Source organism: Cetorhinus maximus, chromosome 9 (assembly GCF_964194155.1).
Source record: "Cetorhinus maximus chromosome 9, sCetMax3.hap1.1, whole genome shotgun sequence".
Lineage (NCBI taxonomy): Eukaryota > Metazoa > Chordata > Chondrichthyes > Lamniformes > Cetorhinidae > Cetorhinus > Cetorhinus maximus.
The window spans coordinates 135,155,832-135,180,153 of NC_135887.1; the positions used below are offsets into that span (position 1 = coordinate 135,155,832).

Consider the following 24,322-nt stretch of genomic DNA (forward strand, 5'->3'; position numbering starts at 1 on the left):
AGCATCTGCAGAGAGGAACACAGTTAACGTTTCGAGTCCGTATGACTCTTCCACAGTATTATGATGGTTTCTCATCCAAAGTAGACTGGGCGAATTACAAAGTGTCAAATGACAACACAGGGTGTGTAATCAACAACCCACCTTGCTTTGGGCAAAGGATTTTTGAACATGTACAAGTCACATGATGAGCGCAGCCATGTTTTCTGTCTGCTTTTACAACAGCAAAAGCTGTTTGCAGAGAGAGTTCTATCAAAGTCCCTTACAGAAGCAATTGAACCAACTGCAAGTCAACTTAACAGACAAGTTAATAAGCAATGCTTGGAAATGGGAGAAAGACTCTCCCCAACCTGAGAACTAACCTCCTGGAAATTCAACTACAAGAAGCCTCACAACTTACTGAGAATCCTCTGCTTACATGATCTTCACTTCAACAAAAAAAAAGCATCAACTCATCCAAGAAACTACAAGGCTGCCAAGAAAGAGAGGCTGAGACAATTATGCTTTGTAATCGTATTGTTTTATTCTTCATCTGTATCGAACCTCTGTGGGAGCGATAGTGTGGATGAGGCAGGTGAGTGAGGCGTCACTTATTTTAAACCTCTGGGGCCAAGGGTGGGGATAACAAATCACCTTTATTCTTTAAACTCACAAAAAGCTTGCTGCTGGGATTATATAAATTGGAACAATCACTGTGAGGGCAAGAAAATACATACACCTCACATACAAAACACACCGATCACGGACAGTCAGAAAATACATACACCTCACATACAAAACACACCGATCACGGACAGTCAGAAAATACATACACCTCACATACAAAACACACTGATCACGGACAGTCAGAAAATACATACACCTCACAGACAAAACACACTGATCACGGACAGTCAGGAAAGACATACATTTTGTCCGTGACAATGGATTCTAGCATTTTCACAATGACAAATGTTAGTCTATCTGGCCTTTAATTATGGGATCCAGATGATATCAGGAACAATGAAAGCGACGCTGGGGTGCATTATAAATGTAATCCGAACCTTTTATTCACTGGGTAATAGTTCCTGTTATCAGCTATGCTCTGGTTCTCCACAGGATGGCACTATTACATCCTAAGACATATTAAAGTCATGAGCCCACCCTGTGGCAATTAAGAATAACACCTTTTATTTTTGTTTGCTCCAGAGACAGTGCAGTGAGCTCTGTCCAAATCTGTTCAAATAACCACGGCTAAAATGATGAGTGTCTTTTGCTACAAGCACAAGGGACAAAGAAAGCAGCATTTTCTAAACCTAAAAAGAAATTACACAGAAGTAGAATTGTTCCAGGATTTCTTGATCACCTTCCATATGAGGTGAAATCTCACAAGAAACTATGTGACCTGCTGCTCTCGAGGGTTTCCACTGAAGTTATGTTGGGAGATCAGGAGATCTCCATGGACATTCTATTCCCATACCATTTATTTTGACCAGCCATGGGCATGTGGTGGCATAGTGGTCATGCCATGGAACGAGAATTCCAAAGGGCCAGGCTAATTCTCTGGGCGTATGGGTTCAAATCCCTTAGTGGAATTTAAACTCAATTGATAAATCTAGAATATAAAGCAATGGTGACCATAACAACTATCATTAATCACTGTAAAAACCAATTTGGTTCAAATAATGTCCTTTTAGGGAAGGAAATCCTCTGGCCTACATGTGACTCCAGACCCACAGAAGGGTGGTTGACTCCTAACTGCCCTCTGAACTGTGAAACAGCCAATTTTAATGAATGTGCAGCCCTGGCAAGAATCAGGGCCAGGATTTTACGTTCGGTGTACCTGACGTGTATGAGCGTCACATGACGCGCGATGATGTCGGGCGTGTGTCCCGAGGTGATCGTGCACTCGCGCAATATTTCATTCAGTGGGCGGGCGCCGGAATCAGCTGCGTGTCTGCCGATAATTGAAAGGCCCGTTAAGGCCATTAACGAGCTAATTAACCTGAAATTTACGCTGCCCCCCACCCCCCCCGGTCCAACCTAGCGGTTGGCGGGTAGACGAAAAAGCCAAGCGGCCTTTACATTTTTTTTAGGAAACCTCATCCACGAGCGGGATGAGGGTTCCTAAAGCTAATACAAATTGAATATAAAATGTGACACAGTGACACGAGGGGACATGTTTCATTCAATTTTTATTGTCTTTGTTCATTTTTTTTTTAGAAAGTGCTTTGTTCTCCGAGGCAGCTCCGTGCCTCAGGGAGATTGAAACGCTCTTTCGCAGACATGCACGAACTGGGTGCTGGGCCCAGCTCTCCCTCCGCCCCCCGCCCGCACTCAGCGCTGCCACTCGCGATCCACGCAGGACAGGCCTTAATTCGCCCGCCCGCCCGCGTGAAGTCACGGTGTGGAGCCGATCGAGGGCGGTGGTCGGCTTCCTGACCGACCCTCCCCGACCCTTCTCGACCCCGCACCCCGCTCCCCACTGAGCCCGCCCGACGAGGGGAAAATTCCGGCCCAGGTGTTTGAAGACAAACTCCAAGATTTCCGTTCATTCGTTCTAAACCATGGGAATACACCCATGTTTCCGACATTATAATGATGACAGCGTCTGCTATTTACTTCCAATAAAGCCAACAAACTACAGTAATGAGAATAATAAGCAATTTTTTAACTGTACAAGTCAGTGGTTGTTTCAATATCTCACTTTGTTTGGCATCACCTGGTGAGGGAAAGGAAACTACAATTTCTTTCTGTCATGGGATGTGGGCTTCGCTGGCTGGGCCCAGCATTTATTGCCCCCAACCCTAATCGCCCTGGAGAAGGTGGTGGTGAGCTGCCTTCTTGAACGGCTGCAGTCCAGGTGGTGTAGGTACACCCACAGTGCTGTTAGGAAGGGAGCTCCAGGATTTTGACCCAGCGACAGTGAAGGAATGTGCATTCTAGGAGCTAAGTTACGGCCTAAACTTCAACTCTCTAAATAGTCCTGACTGAGTTAAGACCGTCTCCCCGACCATTTGAAATTATTTTGAGGGCCCTTTTTCATAACTTTGTTTCTTGTCTATATACTCTCGATCTCTTGGAATGCCTTTGTTACCTATTTCTAATCGCTACAAGATAATTGCTTTGATATTATAAATTGAACGGACAAACCAGTTTTGATAATAAGAGAGGGCCACACTGCATGGGCTGAATTACTCGAGGTGCCAGGTTCCACGCCCCATCCTCCCGCGATACCCCAGCCGAAAAAAAAACTTAGGCCCAGGGGAAACACCCGCTGCCCCACAGACATTTAACGGCCCTCAGGCTGGAGACGGGAATTCCTCCCTTCTGGATCAGGAAGACCCGCCTCATGAGAGCTGCCGGCCAATCAGAGGCCGGGAGCTCTCCAGCACTGCGGGCTAGATGGCTACAGCCTTGGGAGGGTCTTGGGGCTGTGCTTTCGGGTCTTGCTGGATGCCCAGCAGACAGGCCCCAGCAAGGGGTTAGGGGGCTATGGGTGAGGGGGTAGGTAATACCTTAGGGGAGGCCCTCCAATGGGACCAGGGGGGCCCATTGAGGGGGAAGCCCCTCCCCTGCCCACCACCAGCTGTGCAGGGAAACCTGCCGGGCTGGGTGCTTGGCCTCTCCCCCTTGGCCCTTAAGTGGACCTTAATTGCCAACTGAAGGGCCTCAATCGGCCGCTGGCAGGCAGGATGCCCTTCACCATGCCTGCAGCGGGGGCACAGGTGGGCAGGTAGGCAGCAGGCGGGTAGGCGGAGGGGCAAACCCTCACTGGGGTTAACAAACCTGCCCTGTCCTTCATTGATAGGAGAGCCTTAAATGCAACCCAACGTTCGCACTGTTCTTCCATGTTACTGGCATGGTGTGCCTGTATTTTCTATCACTTTTGACATTGTTTTGAATCTCTGAATGCACAGATCTCGAATGAGTGTTAACAGGGCACTCCTTACCTGCGTTAAGGCAAAGGGATGTGTAACTTGGCCGATCAGCACTTGACGCAGTTTTCCATTTAAATCACAACTTTCTATCCTGTCTAAGTGAGCGTCCACCCAGTAGATCCTGTCAGAAAGATTTTTATTGATTAAACTGACATTTCAGATTGCTTAACACATACACATCATGGAGGAGGACGTGGGGTCAGGAGCGAGAGAGAGAGATAGAGGTCCATGTGGGAGGTGGGGAAAAGAGAGAGAGAGGGAGAGAGAGAGAGAGAGAGCTGCGAGAGAGAGAGAGAGAGAGAGGCACTGTTCATAAACCCCAATTTAGCATCGGTGGAAAACTATTACCCAACTGTTTCACACTGTCACAGCAGTTGTGTGAATTCAGTAAGAACTTCAGCACTATTCAGAATTATTTTCTGTATAACTGAGTGCAACAAACCACAGTCAAAGGCAATCAGAGTAGTATTTTTCTGTAACACATTGAGTGGTTCTGGTTAATCTTAAAATGTTAGTAAAGGAGATTACTGGCAAGTAGCCAGGATAGAATAAAACTTTCCTTCCTAATCTATGTTGGTTAATTAAGTTTCTAGCCTTCGTGCCCCTCATACACTGATTACTTCATGGCCATTTTTCATATCTTTGCTTTTTCTCAGCTCACCTTCTTGTATCATAATCCAAGGTCAGCCCATTTGGCCAACCCAAATCAGTATTAATAAGCACTATGCGATCAGTGCCGTCCAACTGTGCGCGCTCAATTTTGGCAAGATTTCCCCAGTCTGTCCAGAAGAGATACCTAGCAGAATACAAAAATAATGTTCACATTTTTATATTTAAGTGGCTTGTTATATAGGAACATTTAATTTCATGGCTAAAGTTTTATCTAAACCAATCTGTTAATTCCATAAGACGTAGGAACAGTAGTGGGCCATTCGGCCATTGAGTCTGCTCCGCCATTCAATGAGATCATGGTTGATCTGATAATCCTCAACTCCACTTTCCTGCCTTTTCCCCATAACCCTTGATTCTCTTACTGATTAAAAATCTGCCTATCTCCACCTTGAATATACTTAACAACCCAGTCTCTACAGCCCTCTGCGGTAAATAATTCCATAGATTCACTACTCTCGGAGAGAAGAAATTCCTCCTCATCCTTACTCTGAGATTATGCCCTCTGGTCCTAGACTCTCCCACAAGGGGAAACAACCTCTCAGCACCTACCCTGTCAAGCCGCCTAGGAATCTTATATGTTTCAATAAGGTCGCCTTTTATTCTTCTAAGTTCCAATGAGTATAGGCCCAACCCACTGAACTTCTCCTCATAAGAAAATTCCTGCATACCCGGAATCAACCTAGTGAGCATCCTCTGGACAGCCTCCAATGCCAGTATATCTTTCCTTAGATAAGGGGAACAAAACTGCTCACAGTATTCTAGGTGTGGTCTAACTAGTGCCTTGTATAGTTTTAGCAAGAGGTCCCTCTTTTTATACTCCATTCCCTTTGAAATAAAGGCCTACATTCCATCTGCCTTTCCTATTACCTGTTGAACTTGTATGTTAGCTCTTTGGGATTCATGCACAAGGACCCCCCTCATGAAACACTACTTTCCCATATGTTTATATTTCAGATCAACAATGTGATGATGCACACAGAGAATGGGAGGGCATTACTCTTGGTTGTTGTGTTAACTTGGATCATAGAGTGGAGGTTTATTTCATCTTAGTTCTTATTATCACTGTGAGAGGCCTAATACAGAGAAATACAGTAAAGGGGAAAAACCTCTCCACAAAAGGTTGGGCAGATTTCACTGTAAGATGTAATATGACAAAATACAGATTTTCTTACTTTTGAGATTGAGGGAAGGAAGGGAAGTCGCCTGGACCTCTGTGTTGGGACCATGTCATAGAGTCATAGTCCAGGATTCTTCGGTCAGTGTGCGGGGGCGGGCCCGATACACCGGTGGGTAATATGACGCACGATGACGTCGGGTGTGTGTCCCGACATCATCGCGCTGTCTCGCGATGTTCTGTTTGGTGGGCGCCTGCTGGAATCGACTGCGCGCCCGCCAATAATTGAAAGGCCTATTAAGGCCATTAACCAGGTAATTAATTTCAAGTTTACGGTTGACGGGCAGGCTAAAAGGCCAAGCGGCCTTTACATTTTTTAGGAAACCTCACCCACCAGCGGGATGAGGTTTCCCGAAGCTTTTACGCATGAAATAAAAAGTTTTTCAAAAAAAATAAAAACATGTCCCATCTCATGTGACACATGGGCGGACATGTTTCAATACATTTTTATTACATTTATTTAATGTTTTTCAAAAGCGCTTGAATCTCCCTGAGGCAGCTCCGTGTCTCAGGGAGGCTGAAACGCTCTATCGCACGCATGCGTGAAAGAGCGCAGGCCCCGACTCTCCCTCCTGCCCCCACCTGCACAGGTAGCGCTCACATCTTACGGTGAGCGGGCTTTAATTGACCCGCCCGCATAAAATGGCGGCGCGGAGCCAACCGCTGGCGCCCCCACCCACTCCCACCAAGCCTGCCTGACGCGGGGAAAAATTCTGGCCATTGTGTTATACAGCACAGAAACAGGCCCTTCGGCCCATCGTGGGCTGTGTCCCATGTTTTTGTTTCTCATTTAAAATAAAATATCTGCTCAGTCTAATTCCCACTCTGATAAACTTTTGTTGAATTTAAGTCAATTTGAATGCTTTAGTGTGATGAATCACTTAATGTCCAGTACCAACATCCTTGGAGTTATACTGTGTCGCTTTCAGTTAAGCAATATGGTTGCAGGCATATTTGAATAAGATCAACCCATTCATCTCAAATTTTAAGAGGTGATAAAGTCACTTCCAGAATTGACATACTTTTGCCTTGTCCCCATTCTTCTGACATTGACAATTTATTTTCCTTATTTACTCAGGGGATGCGCAGGTCGTTTTGCTCTTGAAACTGAGTGGCTTGCTGGGCCATTTCAGAGGCTAATTCCAAGAGTCAACCACACTGGTGTGGGTAAGGAGTCACATGTAGGCCAGACCGGGTAAGGGTGGCAGATTCCCTTCCCTAAAAGGGTATTTGCGAACCAGAGGAGTTTTTAATGACAATCGATGATAGTTTCATGGTCACCATGACTGAAACTGGCTTTGTGTTCCAGATTTTTCAACGGAATTCAAATTCCAACCAGGTGCCCATGGTGGGACTTGAACCCATGTCCCCAGAGCATTCAGATAAAAGCAACTAGCAGAGCATTAGCCTGGGCCGCTGGATTACCAGCCCAATGACACCACCATCTACCCTGAAAAATTATTCAAGTTTAGAAAGTAAGTGGAAGTTGATTTAGTATGATTACATGGAATGTGACATGCTTACACAAAATATAAACCCCCCCACAAAAATGTAAAGTCTGAACAGGGCCCCGGTCCTCCAAGGAAGATTTACTTACCCTTTTCTAGGAAATACGGCAATTGCTCTTGGTTCATCCAGGCTGTTGTTGATTAGCACTTTCCGGCAGTTTCCATCAAGCCAGGACACTTCAATAGTATTCCTGCCAGTGTCTGTCCAGTAGAGGTTCCTTGCTACCCAGTCAATGGCCAAACCATCAGTTGTTTTTAGGCCCTGGCCAATGACTGTCACCATACCACTTCCATTGAGATTGGCACTTCTGATGAGACAAAAGGCAAAGTTTACTTTACAGAGGCTAGAAGCTGTGCGGGAAACAAAGGGATTTGGGTGTCCAGATAAACTAATCGTTAAAGATATGTGCACAGGTACAAAATGTAATCAAGAACGTTAATTGAATGTTGGTCTTAAATTTAAGGGAGTTAGTACAAACGCGTTTGTATAGAGCCCATCTGGAGTCCTGCGCACATCAGGAAGGATATATTGGCCTTGGAGAGGGTATAGCGCAGATTCCCCCAGAATTATACCCAGACTTAGAGAGTGACAATAGGTTGCAGAAATGTGGGTTGTATTTCACTGAAGTTAGAAGGGTGAAGGCTGATCTAACGGAGTTGTTTAAAATAATAACTGAATTCAATAAAACAAATGCACACAAGCTTAAAATCTGAGCTGAAACCTGGAAGCACAGATTCACACAAAAGGTAGCGGAAATGTAGAAATTTTGCCCTCAAAGTGCTGCAGGTGCTGGGGTCAATCGACATTTTCAAGCCCGGGTTTGACTGGGTTTTATTAACTAAGGGGTTATCAAGGGATCAAAGACGGGTAAATGGAGGCATGGTACAGATCAGCTGTGATCTAACTGAATGACGGAATAGGCTAGAGGGACTCAATGGCCTACACCTGTTCATATGTTGCTCTAGCCATTAGCAGCGGATTTCTGGTGCGTGTAAGTATATCGAAATGAAAATTACATATTTAAATCAGTATTTAAATATCGCTGAGACCATAATTGTGTGAACAATTTTCTTTTCCAGGATGTTCTTTTGGCAGCTGCTGAAATATGTTCAAGAGAAAGGAAAACCTCCACTTTTACCTATCGCGTGAAAAGGGGTTTGGCCTGCTTTGAAATTTATTTCATCATGATATTGTGAATACCCCAAGCTGAGATGAAATAACGGCTTTAATTTTTTTATCTGCTTCCAGGTAAGAATTATTGCGAACACACGGTTCGTAATTCATATGTTTCAGAATATAAATTACAGTTTTAGGAATTAAAGTTTTAACTGTAGAAAATGAGGGCATGCATTTGAGAAACTGATAAACAACCCTGAAGTAAATGCGATTCAAACTAGCTTGGATTTTATTACACATAAAAGGTTGGGGCCATGTTGACTCGAAGTCAGAGCTGGCAACTCTGGGGAAAAGGGTCGTAAAACTCCATTAAAGATAAAAATTATTCATGTGGTTTCCCAGAATCAAGGAAAACTTTGGAATTCAGAGGTAGTTAATTTGCATTTCTACCTGGGAACATGCTGTGTGTGTCACGTTGCCATAGAGATAGTAATTCAGGGTGGAGCCTTGGTTGGAAGGCTCTTTTGTTAATTTATCTGTATGTGTTTGCTGTCAGGAGCAAGTGGTTCAGTTTGGAAACAGGCGGTTCAGTTTGGGAATATACGGAGGCAGTTGTAGCTTTGCTTTGGTGAAGACTCCATCTCAACAGATTGAGAGAGCCGACAGGAGGTGATTGTCAGTTCGGCCTGCATTTGAAGCAGAGAAAATACTAATGTCATTATTCACCACGTGGAATGCAGTTGGAGGCTCTATCTCAGTTTTTGTGAGGGAAAGACAGCTGGAATATTTTCTCTGGCTTGCAGCTCATGGAAAAGATCTGCAGTGGTCCTCAAAGAACTTTGTGACAGAAAGCAGTCAGCGGTGTTAGGGCTTGGGAAGTTGTGGGAAGAGGCTTGGATATCTGCCAGCAACCCAAACAAGGAGATGAGGTTTCCACAGTCCTAAGGTTGGTAAAGAAAAGGTGGCTCACTGGCAATGCTACATCCTTACCTGATCACATCCAGGTAGACATCTGTATAATAAACCTTCATCTCCACACTGTCATAGTCCAGGGAAATGACATTATGTAACTCAGGAACTGGAACATGCACATCCGTGTAATCGGTTGTATCCAAAGAGATTCTACGAATGCTGCCACGGCTGGAGAAGAGGAGGTAGGTCTCAGGAATGTTGTCACACGTTTTCCCATCACTCTTCATTTGGATTCCTGTTGGACATGCGCAGGTGATACCACTGGGGCGCGGGAGGCAGAGATGGCTGCAGCCCCCGTTCCTGACACTACACTTGTTAAAACCTGTACAAGAACAAACCGAAACTTCTTTCAACAAAGTGCGAAAGCATTAATGTGAGATCTGTTAAACTGGGTTCTGAGGGTTTTGAATGAACTATAAGAGTGGAAAAAGAGTACCTAGAATTTAACCAACTCCTATCTACATCATCAGGTTCACTAATGTCCTTTAGGGAAGGAAATCTGTCCTTACCTGGTCTGGCCTAAGTATGACTCTAGACGCTCAGCAATGTGGTTGACTCTTAAATGCCCTCTGAAATGGACTAGCAAGCCACTCAGTTGTATTAAAATGCTACAAAGATTCAAAGGAATGAAACTGGACTGACCAACCGGCATTGTCCTAGGCACCGGAAATGACAACGGCAAACTCAGCCCTGTCGATGCTGCAAAGTCCTCCTTACTAACATCTGGGGACGAGTGCCAAAATTGGGAGAGCTGTCTCACAGACTAGTCGTGCAGCAGCCTGACATAGTCATCCTCACGGAATCATACCTTATAATGTCCCAGACACCACCATCACCATCACCACTAGCTTTGAAGAAAGGTCATACGGACTCGAAACGTTAACTCAGTTTCTCTTTCCACAGATGCTGCTAGACCTCCTGAGTTTTTCCAGCATTTTCTGTTTTTGTACCACCATCACCATCCCAGGGCAAGTCCTGTCCCACCAGCAGGACAGACCCAGCAGAGGTGGCAGCACAGTGGTATATAGCCAGGAGGGAGTTGCCCTCAACATCGACTCCAGACCCCATGAAGTCTCATGGCATCAGGTCAAACATGGGCAAGGAAACCTCCTGCTGATTACCATGTACTGCCCTCCCTCAGCTGATGAATCAGTGCCCCTCCATGTTGAACACCACTTGGAGGAAGCACTGAGGGTGGCAAGGGCTCAGAATGTACTCTGGGTGGGGGACTTCAACGTCCATCACCAAGTGTGGCTCGGTAGCACCACTACTGACCGAGCTGGCCGAGTCCTAAAGGACATAACTGGTAGACTGGGTCTGCGGCAGGTGGTAAGAGAAGCAACAAGAGGGAAAAGCATACTAAACCTCATTCTCACCAATCTGCCTGCCACAAGTGCATCTGTCCATGACAGTATCGATAGGAGTGACCACTTCACAGATGTGGAGACGAAGTCCTGCCTTCATATTGAGAATACCCTCCATCGTACTGCGTGGCACTACCACTATGTGAAATGGGATAGATTTCGAACAGATCTAGCAACTCAAGACGGGGCAACCACGAGGCACTGTGGGCCATCAGCAGCAGCAGAATTGTAATCAACCACAATCTATAACATCAAAGCCTGACAAATCCCCCACTCCACCATTACCATCAAGCCAGGGGATTAACCCTGGTTCAATGAAGAGTGCAGGAAGGCATGCCAGGAGCAGCACCGGACATACCGAAAAATGAGATGTCAACCTGGTGAAGCTACAACACAGAACTACTTGCGTGCCAAACAGCATAAGCAGCGAGTGATAGGCAGAGCTAAGCGATCCCACAACCAATGGATCAGATCTAAGCTCTGCAGCCCTGCCACATGGTGGTGGGCAATTAAACAACTCGCTGGAGGAGGAGGCTCCACAAATATCCCTGTCCTCAATGATGGAGGATCCCAGCACATCAATGCAAAAGATAAGGCTTAAGCATTTGCTACAATCTTCAGCCAGAAGCGCCGAGTGGATGATCAATCTCAGCCTCCTCCGGGGTCCCCAGCATCATAGATGCCAGTCTTCAGTCAATTTGATTCACTCCACGTGATATAAAGAAACGGCTGAAGACACTGGATACAGCAAAGGCTACAGGCCCTGACAATATTCCGGTAATAGTACTGAAGACTTGTGCTCCAGAACCTGCCGCGTCCCTAGCCAAGCTGTTCCAGTACAGCTACAACACTGGCATCTACCCAGTAATGTGGAAAATTGCCCAGGTATGTCCTGTACACAAAAGGAGGACAAATCCAACCCGGCCAATTATCCCCCCATCAGTCTACTCTCCATCATCAGTAAGGTGATGGAAGGGGTTATCAACAGTGCTATCAAGTGGCACTTGCTTGGCAATAACCTGCTCACTGACACTCAGATTGGGTTCCGCCAGGGCCACTCAGCTCCTGACCTCATTACAGCCTTGGTTCAAACATGGACAAAAGAGCAGAACTCCAGAGGGGAGGTGAGAGTGACTGCCCTTGACATCAAGGCCGCATTTGACCGAGTGTGGCATCAAGGAGCCCTAGCAAAACTGGAGTCAATGGAAATCAGGGGAAAAACTCTCTCCTGGGTTGGAGTCATACCCAGCACAAAGGAAGATGGTTGTGGCTGTTGGAGGTCAGTCATCTCAGCTCCAAGACATCACTGCAGGAGTTCCTCAGGGTACTGTCCTAGGCCCAACCATCTTCAGCTGCTTCACCAATGACCTTCCTTTCATCATAAGGTCAGAAGTGGGGATGTTCACTGATGATTGCACAATGTTCAGCACCATTCGCGACTCCTCAGATACCTGTCCTGCCACCTTCAATCATGGGTGCACATATACACCCAGGTCCCTCTGCTCCTGCACCCACTTTGTTGTTTTTTGTCTCTTTGCATTCTTCCTACCAAAATGAATCATTTCACATTTCTCCGCATTGAACTTCACCTGCCTCCTATCTGCCCACTCCACCAACTGTCCTTTTGAAGTTCTACACTATCCTTCTCACAGTTCACAATGTCTGCAAGTTTCGTATCATCCACAAATTTTGAAATTGTGCCCAATTTCACCAAGGATTAGGCACCTTACTTTCTCAAAGCAACCTCCTTCAAAGTAGCAATTTCCATCATGGTCTGCAGATGTTGATATCTTTATATTTATAAAAAGAGCATATAGCTTATTGTCCTCTGGTTGATAATGTGAGGAAAAAGTGAACATGCTTCCCAGACAGAAAAGAAAAGCCAATTATTCATTCTTTACCTTACCTCTTCTAGCTTCTCACATGCTTTTTAGTTTGAGACTATGATTGTTCTATGAATCCGTTCACTCAATATTCATCACCATTTGGAACCTGCTGTAACATCCATGCTGTGTTGAACCACATCAAACATTACCATGGCTCTGATGTTATCTTAACAAGAATGTAACGCCCGCTCCACCATTCAATCGGACCACGATCTTTTATTTCAACTCCATCTCCCTGCACAATCCCCAATTTTGCAACTGCTTCAGCAAAACCCTTTGAAATTCACAGATGTTTTACTTCGACAGCCTTTAGCTGAAGGTCACTGACATTCAGTGAGCTATTTTGTACATTGCAACAGTGACTACACTTCAAAGCACTGCATTGGCTGTAAAGCGCTTTGCGGTGTGCTGAGGTTGTGAAAGCCACTATGTAACTACAAATCTTTATATATTTATGTACCAGTCAATTACTCAATGCTATTGCACCTGGGGAGTTAAACCCAAGCATAATCTTCAAGTGGCTGCCCTGAACCTAATGGGGTAAATTGGACATTGAAACACAGGTGTAATCCAGGACAAAGCTGCCCGCTTGATTGGCAGCCCATCCACCACCTTCAACGTTCACTCTCTCCACCACCAATGCACAACAGCAGCAGTGTGTACCATCGACAATGATGAAAACAAAATACAGTGGATGCTAGAAATCTGAAATAACAACAAAAATTGCTGGAAAAACTCAGTAGGTCTGGCAGCATCTGTGCAGCATACAGCTTGAAACGTGAACTCTTGTTTCTCTCTCCACAGATGCTGCCAGACCTGCTGAGCTTTTCCAGCACTTTTTGTTCTTATGTATAACCTACAATACGCACTGCAGCAACTTACCAAGGTTCCATCACCTTCCAAATCCACGACATCTACCATCTAGAAGGACAAGGGCAGCAGACACATGGGAACACCACCACCTGCAAACTCCCCCCCCACAAAGCCACACACCATCCTGACTTGGAAATGTACCACTGTTCCTTCACCGTCGCCGGGTCAAAATCCTGGAACTCTGTCCCTAACAGCACGGTGGGTGTACCTACGTGGACCATAGCGGTTCAAGGAGGCAGCTCACCACCACCTTCTCAAGGGCAACTAGGGATAAGTAACAAATGCTGGCCTAGACAGTGATGCCTTCATCCCATGAATGAATAAAATAAAGCTGTTCTCTACAGCCAAGCCACCATCCCAAGGGCAATTAGGGACGGGCAACAAATGCTGACTTTGTCAGTGACGTCCACATCCAGTGAAAGGATAAAATAAAAAAAGTTCAAGTCACAATTTGAAGTCAAATATTTGTATTTGATATTTTCCTTTGATGTTATTTATTGCTAAAAAGGGAAATAGGCCAATTAGGAAAGCCGAAAGCTCGAGTTGGTTGAAATATAGGAGTTTCATTTCAGTACTGACCGAGAATTCAAAAGTCACAAAGATCAGGTGCGCACAGTGATGTGTTAAATGCAGCATGATATGTTTACAAGGGCTGTTTCCATCATAAAAGTGGACATAGAAATGTATCATGGAAAATAATGACATGAAAAGTGTGACAGAAATGGTCACAAGCAGAGGTATGAGGAGAATACAAATGTAATATTTTTATGCATCGTGGATCTATGTATTTCAGATGAGAGACTCTAACCCTTCACGTATATTGATTGGAAACCAACTAGCAAGAAACACACCATTAATATTAAATATAACATACCAACAGGTCGAATTCTGTCAATCGCCTGAATGTCCATTAGTCCTGGCAAGTTGCCTCGCACTGTAATTATGTCACCACCCGTATTCTTGTCAGCTCGTTGGATGCTTCGAGTTTGCCAGTCTGTCCAGTAAATGTGAGGGTCAAGCAGGGTCAGGCCATAAGGGTGTTGGACTGGTGTGATTAGAGTGTGGCGGTTAGCACCATTCAGGTCTGCCGCTTCAATACGCTGTGCAAAAAAAATATATACATATATGGTGAACGGCACCAGATTTCTTCTTGGGGACAGTTCTTTAAACAAGCAAAACAGAGGAAAACAAAGCAAAGTACAATAAATTATAGATATATTGCTAGCTGCCATTCAAAGTTGTGTTCCGGGTTGAATCCAAGTTATAACAAGGGCAATTAGGGATGGGCAATAAAAGTGCCCTAGCCGGTGATGCCCACATCCCGTGAATGAACATTATAACCATTGAGAAAAATACAATGTTCTTGTAGAGATTAGGTACCATTTTGATATCACCATTAGGCATTGGGATAATATTGTTATCGAGGACAACAAAACTTCCATTTAAATACACTTTGGGGAAATATTGAAAATAGCAACTTGTCATATACACACACGCACTCATTCACACATATACATATATGTACTATAATTATTTGCCGTACTGATACTGGCACAGAAAGACTCTATGTACCTCAGTGTGTGCATCAGCCCACAGGAGCCGGGAGCCCACTTTGTCAATGGCCAAACCATTAGGCCATCCCAGATTACTGTTGATAAGAACCACTCTGTCTGACCCATCCATTGCTGCACGTTCCAGTTTGGCATGTTCCCCCCAGTCTGTCCAGTACATGAACCTAGCAATATACAAGAGAAATACATCAACATTCTGGATCATAACTGTGAAGTATTAGATAACAACCCCTTCTTCCTAAAGAGACAAATTTTGAGTAATTTGTCTATTCGCTAGCAGTATTGTTAATATCTATTAGGGAATGAGGAGATAGATTACAATAGCAACAACAGTAATTCACTGCAATTAGCCAACGTATTAAAATAACAGAGGAAAACACTAAGAACTTGGATTTATATAGCACCTTTCACATCCTCAGGATGTGCTAAAGTATTTCACAGCTAATGAGCAGGATCTTCCCCCAATGTGAGGGAGCATGCACGTGAAAGAGTGCACAGATCTCCCTAAGGCAAACTGCTGCCTCAGGGAGATCAGCTCAAATGTGAAAACCAGTTTAAAGAAGAGAAAAAATTTTGCTGACATGTCCCCTCATGACACTGTCACATGAGTTGGGATGTGGCCATAATTTTTATTTTAAAATACTCTGACGTTTTTAAATCCCTCGTGAAACTACATCCCGACCATGGATGAGGTTTGATGTTTTTTCTAAAGCCCGCCAGGGTTCCCGGCCTCCCCGCCAGCCTTAAGGTTGGACGGGCGGGTCCACTGATTAGTTCAATTACTTTATTAATGGCCTTAAGTGGCCGTTGATGGGTCAGCGGGTGCGCAGCTGACCTGGCTCCACGCTCGCTGACCTGAAGGTGTAAATGATGTGGGGTGACACCCCCTGACGTCACCCCGCGTTATTTTACACATCGGCGAGCGGGCCCCACCTCCCGACTGGAAGATGCAGCCCAATGAATGACATTGTTTTTTTGAGCTGCAGGTACTGGTGTTATCCTTGGTTCAGTGGTAACACTCTCAGCTCTGAATCAAAGGGTATGGGTTCAAGTCTTAGGCCAGGCCTTGAGCACACAATCTAGGCTGCTGCCTTAAGTGCAATGCCGTAGCAGTGCTGCACTGTCAGAGGTGCCAGTTTCCCGATGAGATGGCAAGTAGAGGTCGGCCTGACATTTCGGCTGGGTGGAAAAAGTTCCAATGCACTATTCGAAAAAACACCGGGTTTTCTTGGTGTCCTGGCCAATATTTATCATTCAATCAATATCAATGAAACACAATATTTGATCATTATCTCATCACTTTTTGCAGGACCTTGCTGTGTGTGAATTGCTGGCTAGGTTTCCCTATATTGCAACAGTGGCTACACAACAGAAGTACTTCATTAGCTGAAAAGCATTTTCAGCATCCTGAAGTTCTGAAAAGCACTATTCAATATCAATTTATTGCTTGGCAATTATGGCAGATAACTGAACGGTTAATCTGTTTTGCCGTTGTTGGTTGTAGGACGAATATTTGCCAGAACATCGAATTATTTTGCATAGAATCTACAGCACAGAATTCTTTCAATGTAACCACCACCTCCTCTTCAATTACTGCCATGGTATTGGTTCAATCCATCTGAATGAACAGACAGGGGCTCAGTTTAAAACCTCATCAGGAAGATGGCACCTCTGACAATAAAGCACATCCTCATGACAGCGCTGAAGTGTAGGCCAGGTTATTGTGCTGGGTTGCAGCTTGAACCTTCTGCCCGAGAGGCAAAGCTGCTGTTGACTGAGGCAAGCTGACACCTTAAGACAAGCGTCACTAATAATCAAAGTGCATTCATTCACAGGCCTTAAATACTTAGGGCGGCTTTATTCACATTCTTCAGCTTCGAGAACGTGACTTGATATGAGAAACATGGTGCAATAAAACAAAGCCATAGGCCACTGGAGGAGAACTGTGTTCATTTTGACACCTTGTCTTCTCAAGCAAAATTTTTTAAAAATGGATTTATGTTACATACTGAGGTAAGATTACAATAACAAAATAACGAATTTACCACTCGTTTGAACGGTCTATCAACAGGTTATTATGTACGACTTGCCCACACACCCTTTCTCATGATGAAGAGCAATAGCTCTAGGGCTGTCCAAATTCTGCCAGATCAGGACTTTCCTCATCGTTCCGTCCAAATTAGCAACTTCGATGCGGTTCGTCCCCGTATCAGTCCAGTATAATTTACGGCCTGTCGCATCCACTGCCAGTCCATCAGTGGTCATTAACCCTGAGAAAACACCATCTGTAAAACGTACAGCTCTAATAGTAGCTTATTTTGGAATGCTTATTACAGTGCTCTCATTTCCAATAGTCAATTTATTTTGAGTTAGTATTTTTCATTCTACCAAGAAAACCAAGCTGTTACGTCTTGTTAAAATAGCTTGCTTGAAACAGAGATGAGTATTAATCTGGCGCTGAGCTCCTTGAAACTGGCTTGTGCAGACCGAAACATGGCTGAGAGGCACAAACATGGTAGCTCATTCACATTATCTTTGGACACAATATAGTTCTTATGGCCTGTTATTGGCAGAGAAACTAGAGACCCAATAAATAATTCTCTCCACCAAATGTACTTTGTGCAGCCCCCCCCAAAGACTTTGGGTGGTATTTAATGGAGGCAATAGGGGTCTCGCCCACCAGCTGGAGAGCCGTCAAGAGCCTCACGTCACCTCTGTTCGGGAAGACCCGCTGCGTCAATCAGGGACTTAACAGGCCAGTGGGAGGCCTTCCCTGGCGTCAAGGGCAGTCCAGCCAACCAAGAGCTGCCGGCCAATCAGAGGCCGACAGCTGTCGTTGCTCAGCAGTACCACTGGGGAGGCTGTGGCTACAGGCGGTACTACACCCATCCGAGGCCCAGGACTGTCGATGGACCCAGGCCACAGGCGAATGCTGGCAAGAGGGGAGGGGAGGGGGAGGGGGTGTCAGCAGGAACAGCAGGAAACCTCTCCCCCCAACCCATCCAATTCCCAATGTCGGGTACCATGATCAGGCATTGAGTGCCTGACAACAATGGACCCCCCGCCACCCGCCACACTGGGAGCCCACAAGCAACCCCGGCACGGTTTGCTTTTTGGGCTTCCCGGATGGTGAGTCCCCTGCCTGCTGCTGGTTGAATTGGTGGTGGGCGGGGGGGGTGGGGGGAGCGCAAAGGCTGTTCCCATTCCTTCCGGGCATGGACTTAAATGGGGGCATAGGTGTGAAGGAGAGTCCCCATCCGGCACTCTCCAGCCCAATTAATGCCCTCCCTCCCCAACCACCCTGGCCATCAAACCCATCCCTATAGAGGTGCTACTGAATCTCACAAAACAGCTGCATGAGCTGTGCAGACTGGATCTGACCCCTCACCTGTTGTTACAATGTCCTCCTGCTGCGATCCATTCAGGTTGGCTCTGCAGATTTTATTCAGTGTGCTGTCTGACCAGTACACCTTTCCTAAAGTAAAAAAGACAAGTCTTCAGTCCCGCTGGTGTGAGGGTCAACTTGTTGACCAGTTCAGTGACCTGCTTTGGTTTCTCTTGTGCGCGCTTAACTCACAGGAAGACAGGCCACTGTGAAGTTTCACCCAACTTGCAAATGCAAAAAAGGTTGTCGGCAAAAAACAATTTCGATCGAATGAGAGTGTAGTCAAAGGCGATAGCCAATTAATGTTGATGTAATTTTAATTGAAACTTTTATTTTGAAACAGTTTTGAAGGTTTGACCTCGGATTTGAGGTGTTACAAATCTGAGAGTCCTAATAACTGAACAGTTCTCTATGGATTGATTCTAGTTAGGCTGAATTGCTACCAAATGTGAAGATGCCGAGAGATTTTAATTTAACCTGTTATATATTCACTGGTTTTGTCTGACCGGACTGTTTTGATTGGGCGCGTGGAGGATTGGCATGACATATACGCAGCTGCCCACAGTTGGTGCCAGCGCTGGCAGGATGGGCAGGGGTGGGAGTGTTGGTGGAGAACACCAAGCAGTGGAACCGAAGGGAGTCCAAAAACAAAGACACCCTGGCTAGAGAGATTGTTTCCACGAGGGAGGGGACGGGATCGATGGGAGGGACGGAAGGAATGAGATGGGAATGGCAAAACCGGGATGGGGATGGCAGATGAGGGGTGGGTGAGATGACTGAACTGGTTGAAGTGTGGCAAAAATGGCGGGGATAATTATTTGATGCGATTTACGAAGTTACTCTTTGTGCTAAAAACGAACATTCACTAGATTTGAATGAAAAGGTTTGAGAAAAGCAGAAAGGCGAATTAAAATAGTACATCAGTGTTGATTCGATAGACAAGATAATAATAACAGTTTATACCCTTCAGTGTTTCCACGCAGTCTATTGCCAATGAGCATACCACCGCACAAATTCAGACTCAAGGAAAATAGCAGTGACAAAGTTGCTACAAAAAATGAATCCTAAACAAGGACTTTGTCACGGAAAGAGGGAGCTCTTTTCTTCGATGATAGATGCTGAAAATATAAGAGGCAAATTTCAAGGAAATAGAGGGTGGGATTTTCCAGCCCCACCCACCTCCGGGATTGTCCGGTTCCACCGAAAGTCAATGGGCTTCCGGCTGGGCCGCTGGATCTCCTGTGGCGGCTCCCAACACAATGGGGCCGGAAAATCCCGGCCAGAGTGTTTATTCCTCGAATAATATTGAGCCCATCGGGTGTAAACCTACCTTTTCAACTCAGCTGAAAACAGTTCCCAATTAGATTTTCATATTCTGTGCCTATATGTAAGTCACAAGGCCAGACTATTGATGAAGTTCATATTTATGGTCCTAGACCTGTATTTACATATGGACAGCTTTATGTAGCTTTATTCAGAGTGAGAAGTTTTGATTCTGTTAAAGCCTTTGGTGAAAGAGTAACTAGGATCCTGTATTTAAATAAATACTGTTACAATAAAGATATTGATTTGACCGCAAATGTTTTGTGGGTCTCTGCTAGCATTAATCAGTGTATTCAAGTCTTAGATCGGTAGGTTTTTGGATGCTAAGGGAATCAAGGGATATGGAGATAGTGTGGGAAGGTGTTGGGGAGGCAGATGATCAGCCACAATCTTATTGAATAGCAGAGTCGGCCCGAGGGGCAGAATGGCCTAATTCTACTCCTATCTTCCTAAATCTCAACAGTCAAACAAAATACAATTTTAGCTTAGGTTTGGCGATGGGAAAACAATGAACAAAGAAATGATTCAGTGATGCATTTATTTCTCAAAAAATGTCAAAACAAGGCTTTTGCATAAATTAAAAATCACCTTCTTTAGGATCAACGCCAATTGCAATTGTATTTTTCATTGATCCATTGACAGGCACCACCACATCAGCAAAATAAGGAATGTCAAGTGACACCATTCGGATATCAGTTCTCCGCGCAAATATGAGGAAGCTAGTCATACCTGAAATAATATAGAAAAATCATTTTTTTAAAAATCGTCACGCAGTTCGATGAAAAGATATTCCTAAACTGTTAAACAATCTTTTCAGTCACTAAACTACTTCACTGAAGACAAAGTGCTTTCCTTTCAGGAGCAGGCTGTCTCCCAGCTTTCTGAAGTGTTTATTCTCGACACTGGGCCATGCACGTGACAGTTCCCAGGCTCCTAAGCCTGGTTGTGAAGAAGACATAAAGACTGGGATGCTTTGGTAGAGATTGTTAATTGCTCGCCACAGAGCTTACTTCTCCACTCCAACGCAATCTCTCCCCAGTGCAGACTGACTCTTCTTTATATACACTTTTGAGTATAATTAACTAATCAAGACCCAACACCTATTCACCTTATTACCTTAAATGACTGGGTATTTAACATCCGTTAGCAGAACCTATTAGATACTAATACTAATACAATGTAATACTAATACTCACACCTGGCAACTCAGCCACTTTGCTGGTTAACAATAGCAATGTAATATAACTATAAACACCCATTAAAATTCAAACACAGTTCAGCTTACAACTCAAGAATTTTTCAAATGGAAATTTTGGAAGTCAGCATATTGCTGTGTAGAGACTTCCAGTGAAGTGCAAGTTACTTTATTTCCAGGCACTTATTATTTACCTTTTCCAAAAAGAAATTCGTGTTAACCTTGTTTGAAAACAAATGTCCTTTAGTCTGAAACAAAGTCGTTATTTCAAATGTCTTCACACCACCAACAAAAAGGGGAATTAAAGCTTACCAGGTGCACAGGTTTTGCCGTCCGAAAGGAGGTTTATGCCTGTGGGGCATGCGCAATTGTAGGCCTTGGGCAATGGGGCAAGAAGGCAGAGGTGACTGCAGCCACCATTGTTTATTCTACACATGGTCGCCACTGGAAATAAATAAATGAAACATAAATCTTTTATAATAATTACTGTAAGGTGTGAGGCAAAAGGCTCATTCGATCCAGTTAAATAAATCGCAGGTTATTTTCAAGCTTGTCTAACTGAGAGTTTGCGTATTCTTTCAGGGCTCCTGTTAATTACCTGGCGTTCGGTGACGATGGAACATGTGAATATCCATTAGGTTTTCCAGATTCTCTCGCAACATCATTCGCCCCAGGCCAGTGTGCTTATCTGCACTCTGAATACTCTTTGATTGCCAGTCAGTCCAATAAATCTCATCTTCATGGAGAGTCAAGCCAAAAGGGTGAGGCAACTGACTGCCAATCAGGACCTAGAAGAGCATTGCAAACAAATGGGCGTTGGGGTGGGGTGGAGAAGACAATTTAGATCAGATAGAATAACTGTTGTTTTAAGCATGTGGATTTGCAATGTAATTTCAAAAGTACAAAAGTCAGTAGCTTGAGACAACTTGATTATATTTGTCCTTATACAAATTTTAAAGAGCTATCCATCTATTGTAACTGGACAATGACTGATTACTCTTTGCTTTTAAGAAGCCAGTGTGTTTTCTATCTTCGTCCTCCTGAATAAATAACTACGTTCAATTAATATTCAGCGTAACTTTGGTAAATGCAAGCACCAGTTACAGATGGACAAAAGCAAAATTTAATATTCAATGACCATAAGACATAGGAGCAGAAATTAGGCCATTCGGCCCATCGAGTCTGCTCCGCCATTCAATCATGGCTGATAAGTTTCTCAACCCCATTCTCCCACCTTCTCCCCGTAACCTTTGATCCCCTTACCAATCAAGAACCTATCTATCTCGGTCTTAAATACACTCAATGACCTGGCCTCCACAGCCTTCTGTGGCAATGAATTAATGCTCAGTGAATTTAATGTAAAATGAAGATAATTAGTATCATTATTGTCTAAATCCTTTTTCCTTCTGTTTTCAGAGTGAAAGGATTAATGATTATGTTCTCATACCCTCCTATCAGTCCCATTGAGATTGGCGTACTCAATTGTCTTCATGCCAGCATCAGCCCAATACAGTCTTTCGGTCTCATAGTCCACCGCTAGGCCATTAGGCCAAGTGAGATTCGAGGAGATGATGACAGTCCGCTCAGAGGCGTCCAGCCCTGCACGTTCAATTTTTGGATTAGCTCCCCAGTCTGTCCAGTACATGTACCTTCATAGAAAGAAAGGATGAGAAAGAACAAGAACTGGCTTGAATGGTGGAATCACAAACGTTCAAATTCCACAACACAAATCAGCTTCAATGTCTGCATTTAACTGAGTTATTAAATGAGGCATTTTCTGCTGAGACCAAAAACAATAGCACTGCTTAAATCTAACCACCCAGGTTAGACTGAGGTCAGATGTACCTGAAAACTCGGATTAACCGGAAACAGCCAAAAGTTAAAGCTTGACAGCAAAATTTGTCTTATATTTCGTTTATCTAATGATTCATTTAAATGTAAAGTTATCATTTTTACAAATAAATAAACTAAATGTTTTTAGATATGTAATACTCAAAAATAACAATAGCTGGACTGTCAAACTGCTTAGCAATGGAAAGTGAACGAACCCTCCAATTGGATCCACTACAATGTCCCTGGGCCTGTCCAGGTTCTCCCAGATAAGGACTGTGCGCATGCTGCCATCTAAATTTGAGGCCTCAATTCTGTCGGTACCTAAAACATGGAGATGAAGGGTTAAAACTAAATGTTTACTTTGTAAAACGCAATACACTTAGTGACACTAGACTCCCAGAGCCATTGCTCTATGCGAAAGTCGATCGCAGCGGGAGACTCCCAAGAGGACAGCGGAAATGCTTTAGGGATGTCCTCAGAGCATCCCTGAAGAGGCCAGACATCCCTGCTGACTCACGGGAGGCCCTGGCTTGTGACTGACCCAAATGGAGAAGGTTCATTCGGGAAGGCACCGAACACATCGAGAGGCTTCACTGGGAACGCGCAGTGGTGAAGTCAAGGCGTCGGAGGGAGGGCACAAACCTCCAAAACAACCCACCCACACGACCCTTTCAAACGCCACCTGCCCCACACGTGGCAGAGTCTGCAGGTCGCGCAATGGACTTATCAGCCATTTCAGAACCCAGCGAACCGGAGTGGAAGCAAGTCATCTTCGATCCCGGGGGGTCTGCCGAAGATGATGAACCCTGACTCATTGTGCCATGTGACATAGAGGAACATGGAACACACGTCAGAGAAACAGGGCACTCGGTCCATCCAGTTCACTCTGCCTGAGCCAAATAAATCTCGGACTGAAAATCAAACCCTGCCCCAGTGGAGAACTCTTGGCACTTGAGCCTCTAGGGACCCCCTTTGGTATAGACTGTGGGTTTAAAGCTGCAATAGCCAATTCGGCAAAATGCCAGCCATAAACATGCCTTGTGGATAGGCACCAGCAGAGCCCTTGCACTCCTGCATCTGAAGATATTTCCACTTGTGCCTGTCTCTTGCTGTTCAAAAACATGATAACAGCCTCAAAAATCCAAATAGTTATTCATTGTTTTTGGTAACTTTAGATTCAGTGTTGCTATTTTTGATAGGCAGTAACAGACATGCTTAATAATAACTTTATTTCGTTGGGTTACCTGCATCTGTCCAGTAAAGCTTGTTTGTCACCCAGTCAACTGCAAGTCCTGCAGGACTTTCCAGACTGGTGTCCACCACAGCCTGAACAAAAAAAGATTGATTGATAACATTACCAGATGGAGAATAATAAAAATGTTGCTTTATGAAGCTTCTAAGATTATAAAAAATGCATTTAAATTGAATCCCTTACTTAACAAATCACCAGACCATGACCTCTGATATATTACACAGTCTTTATGACTTTCCCTACTGTTAAATTAATTACGTAAAAATATTCTGTCTATAAA

The 24,322-nt window shown here is 44.5% G+C and overlaps 1 protein-coding gene across 2 annotated transcripts in view; it reads right to left on the reverse strand.

Annotated features, from left to right (window-relative positions):
• The window catches only part of lrp4 (low density lipoprotein receptor-related protein 4), a 415,707-nt gene that overhangs the window by 37,482 nt on the left and 353,903 nt on the right, over window positions 1–24,322 (reverse strand). For both annotated transcript variants that reach the window (XM_078549559.1, XM_078549558.1), the window contains exons 18-31: window positions 24,035–24,116; window positions 23,006–23,111; window positions 22,405–22,606; window positions 21,556–21,745; window positions 21,270–21,401; window positions 20,351–20,491; window positions 18,443–18,529; window positions 17,153–17,324; window positions 15,056–15,218; window positions 14,358–14,583; window positions 9,379–9,682; window positions 7,361–7,579; window positions 4,579–4,713; window positions 3,930–4,038 (exon numbers count right to left, since the gene is read on the reverse strand). In XM_078549559.1, the coding sequence (XP_078405685.1) occupies window positions 3,930–4,038; window positions 4,579–4,713; window positions 7,361–7,579; window positions 9,379–9,682; window positions 14,358–14,583; window positions 15,056–15,218; window positions 17,153–17,324; window positions 18,443–18,529; window positions 20,351–20,491; window positions 21,270–21,401; window positions 21,556–21,745; window positions 22,405–22,606; window positions 23,006–23,111; window positions 24,035–24,116 (2,268 nt within the window). The remainder of the gene's footprint in view (window positions 1–3,929; window positions 4,039–4,578; window positions 4,714–7,360; window positions 7,580–9,378; window positions 9,683–14,357; window positions 14,584–15,055; window positions 15,219–17,152; window positions 17,325–18,442; window positions 18,530–20,350; window positions 20,492–21,269; window positions 21,402–21,555; window positions 21,746–22,404; window positions 22,607–23,005; window positions 23,112–24,034; window positions 24,117–24,322) is intronic.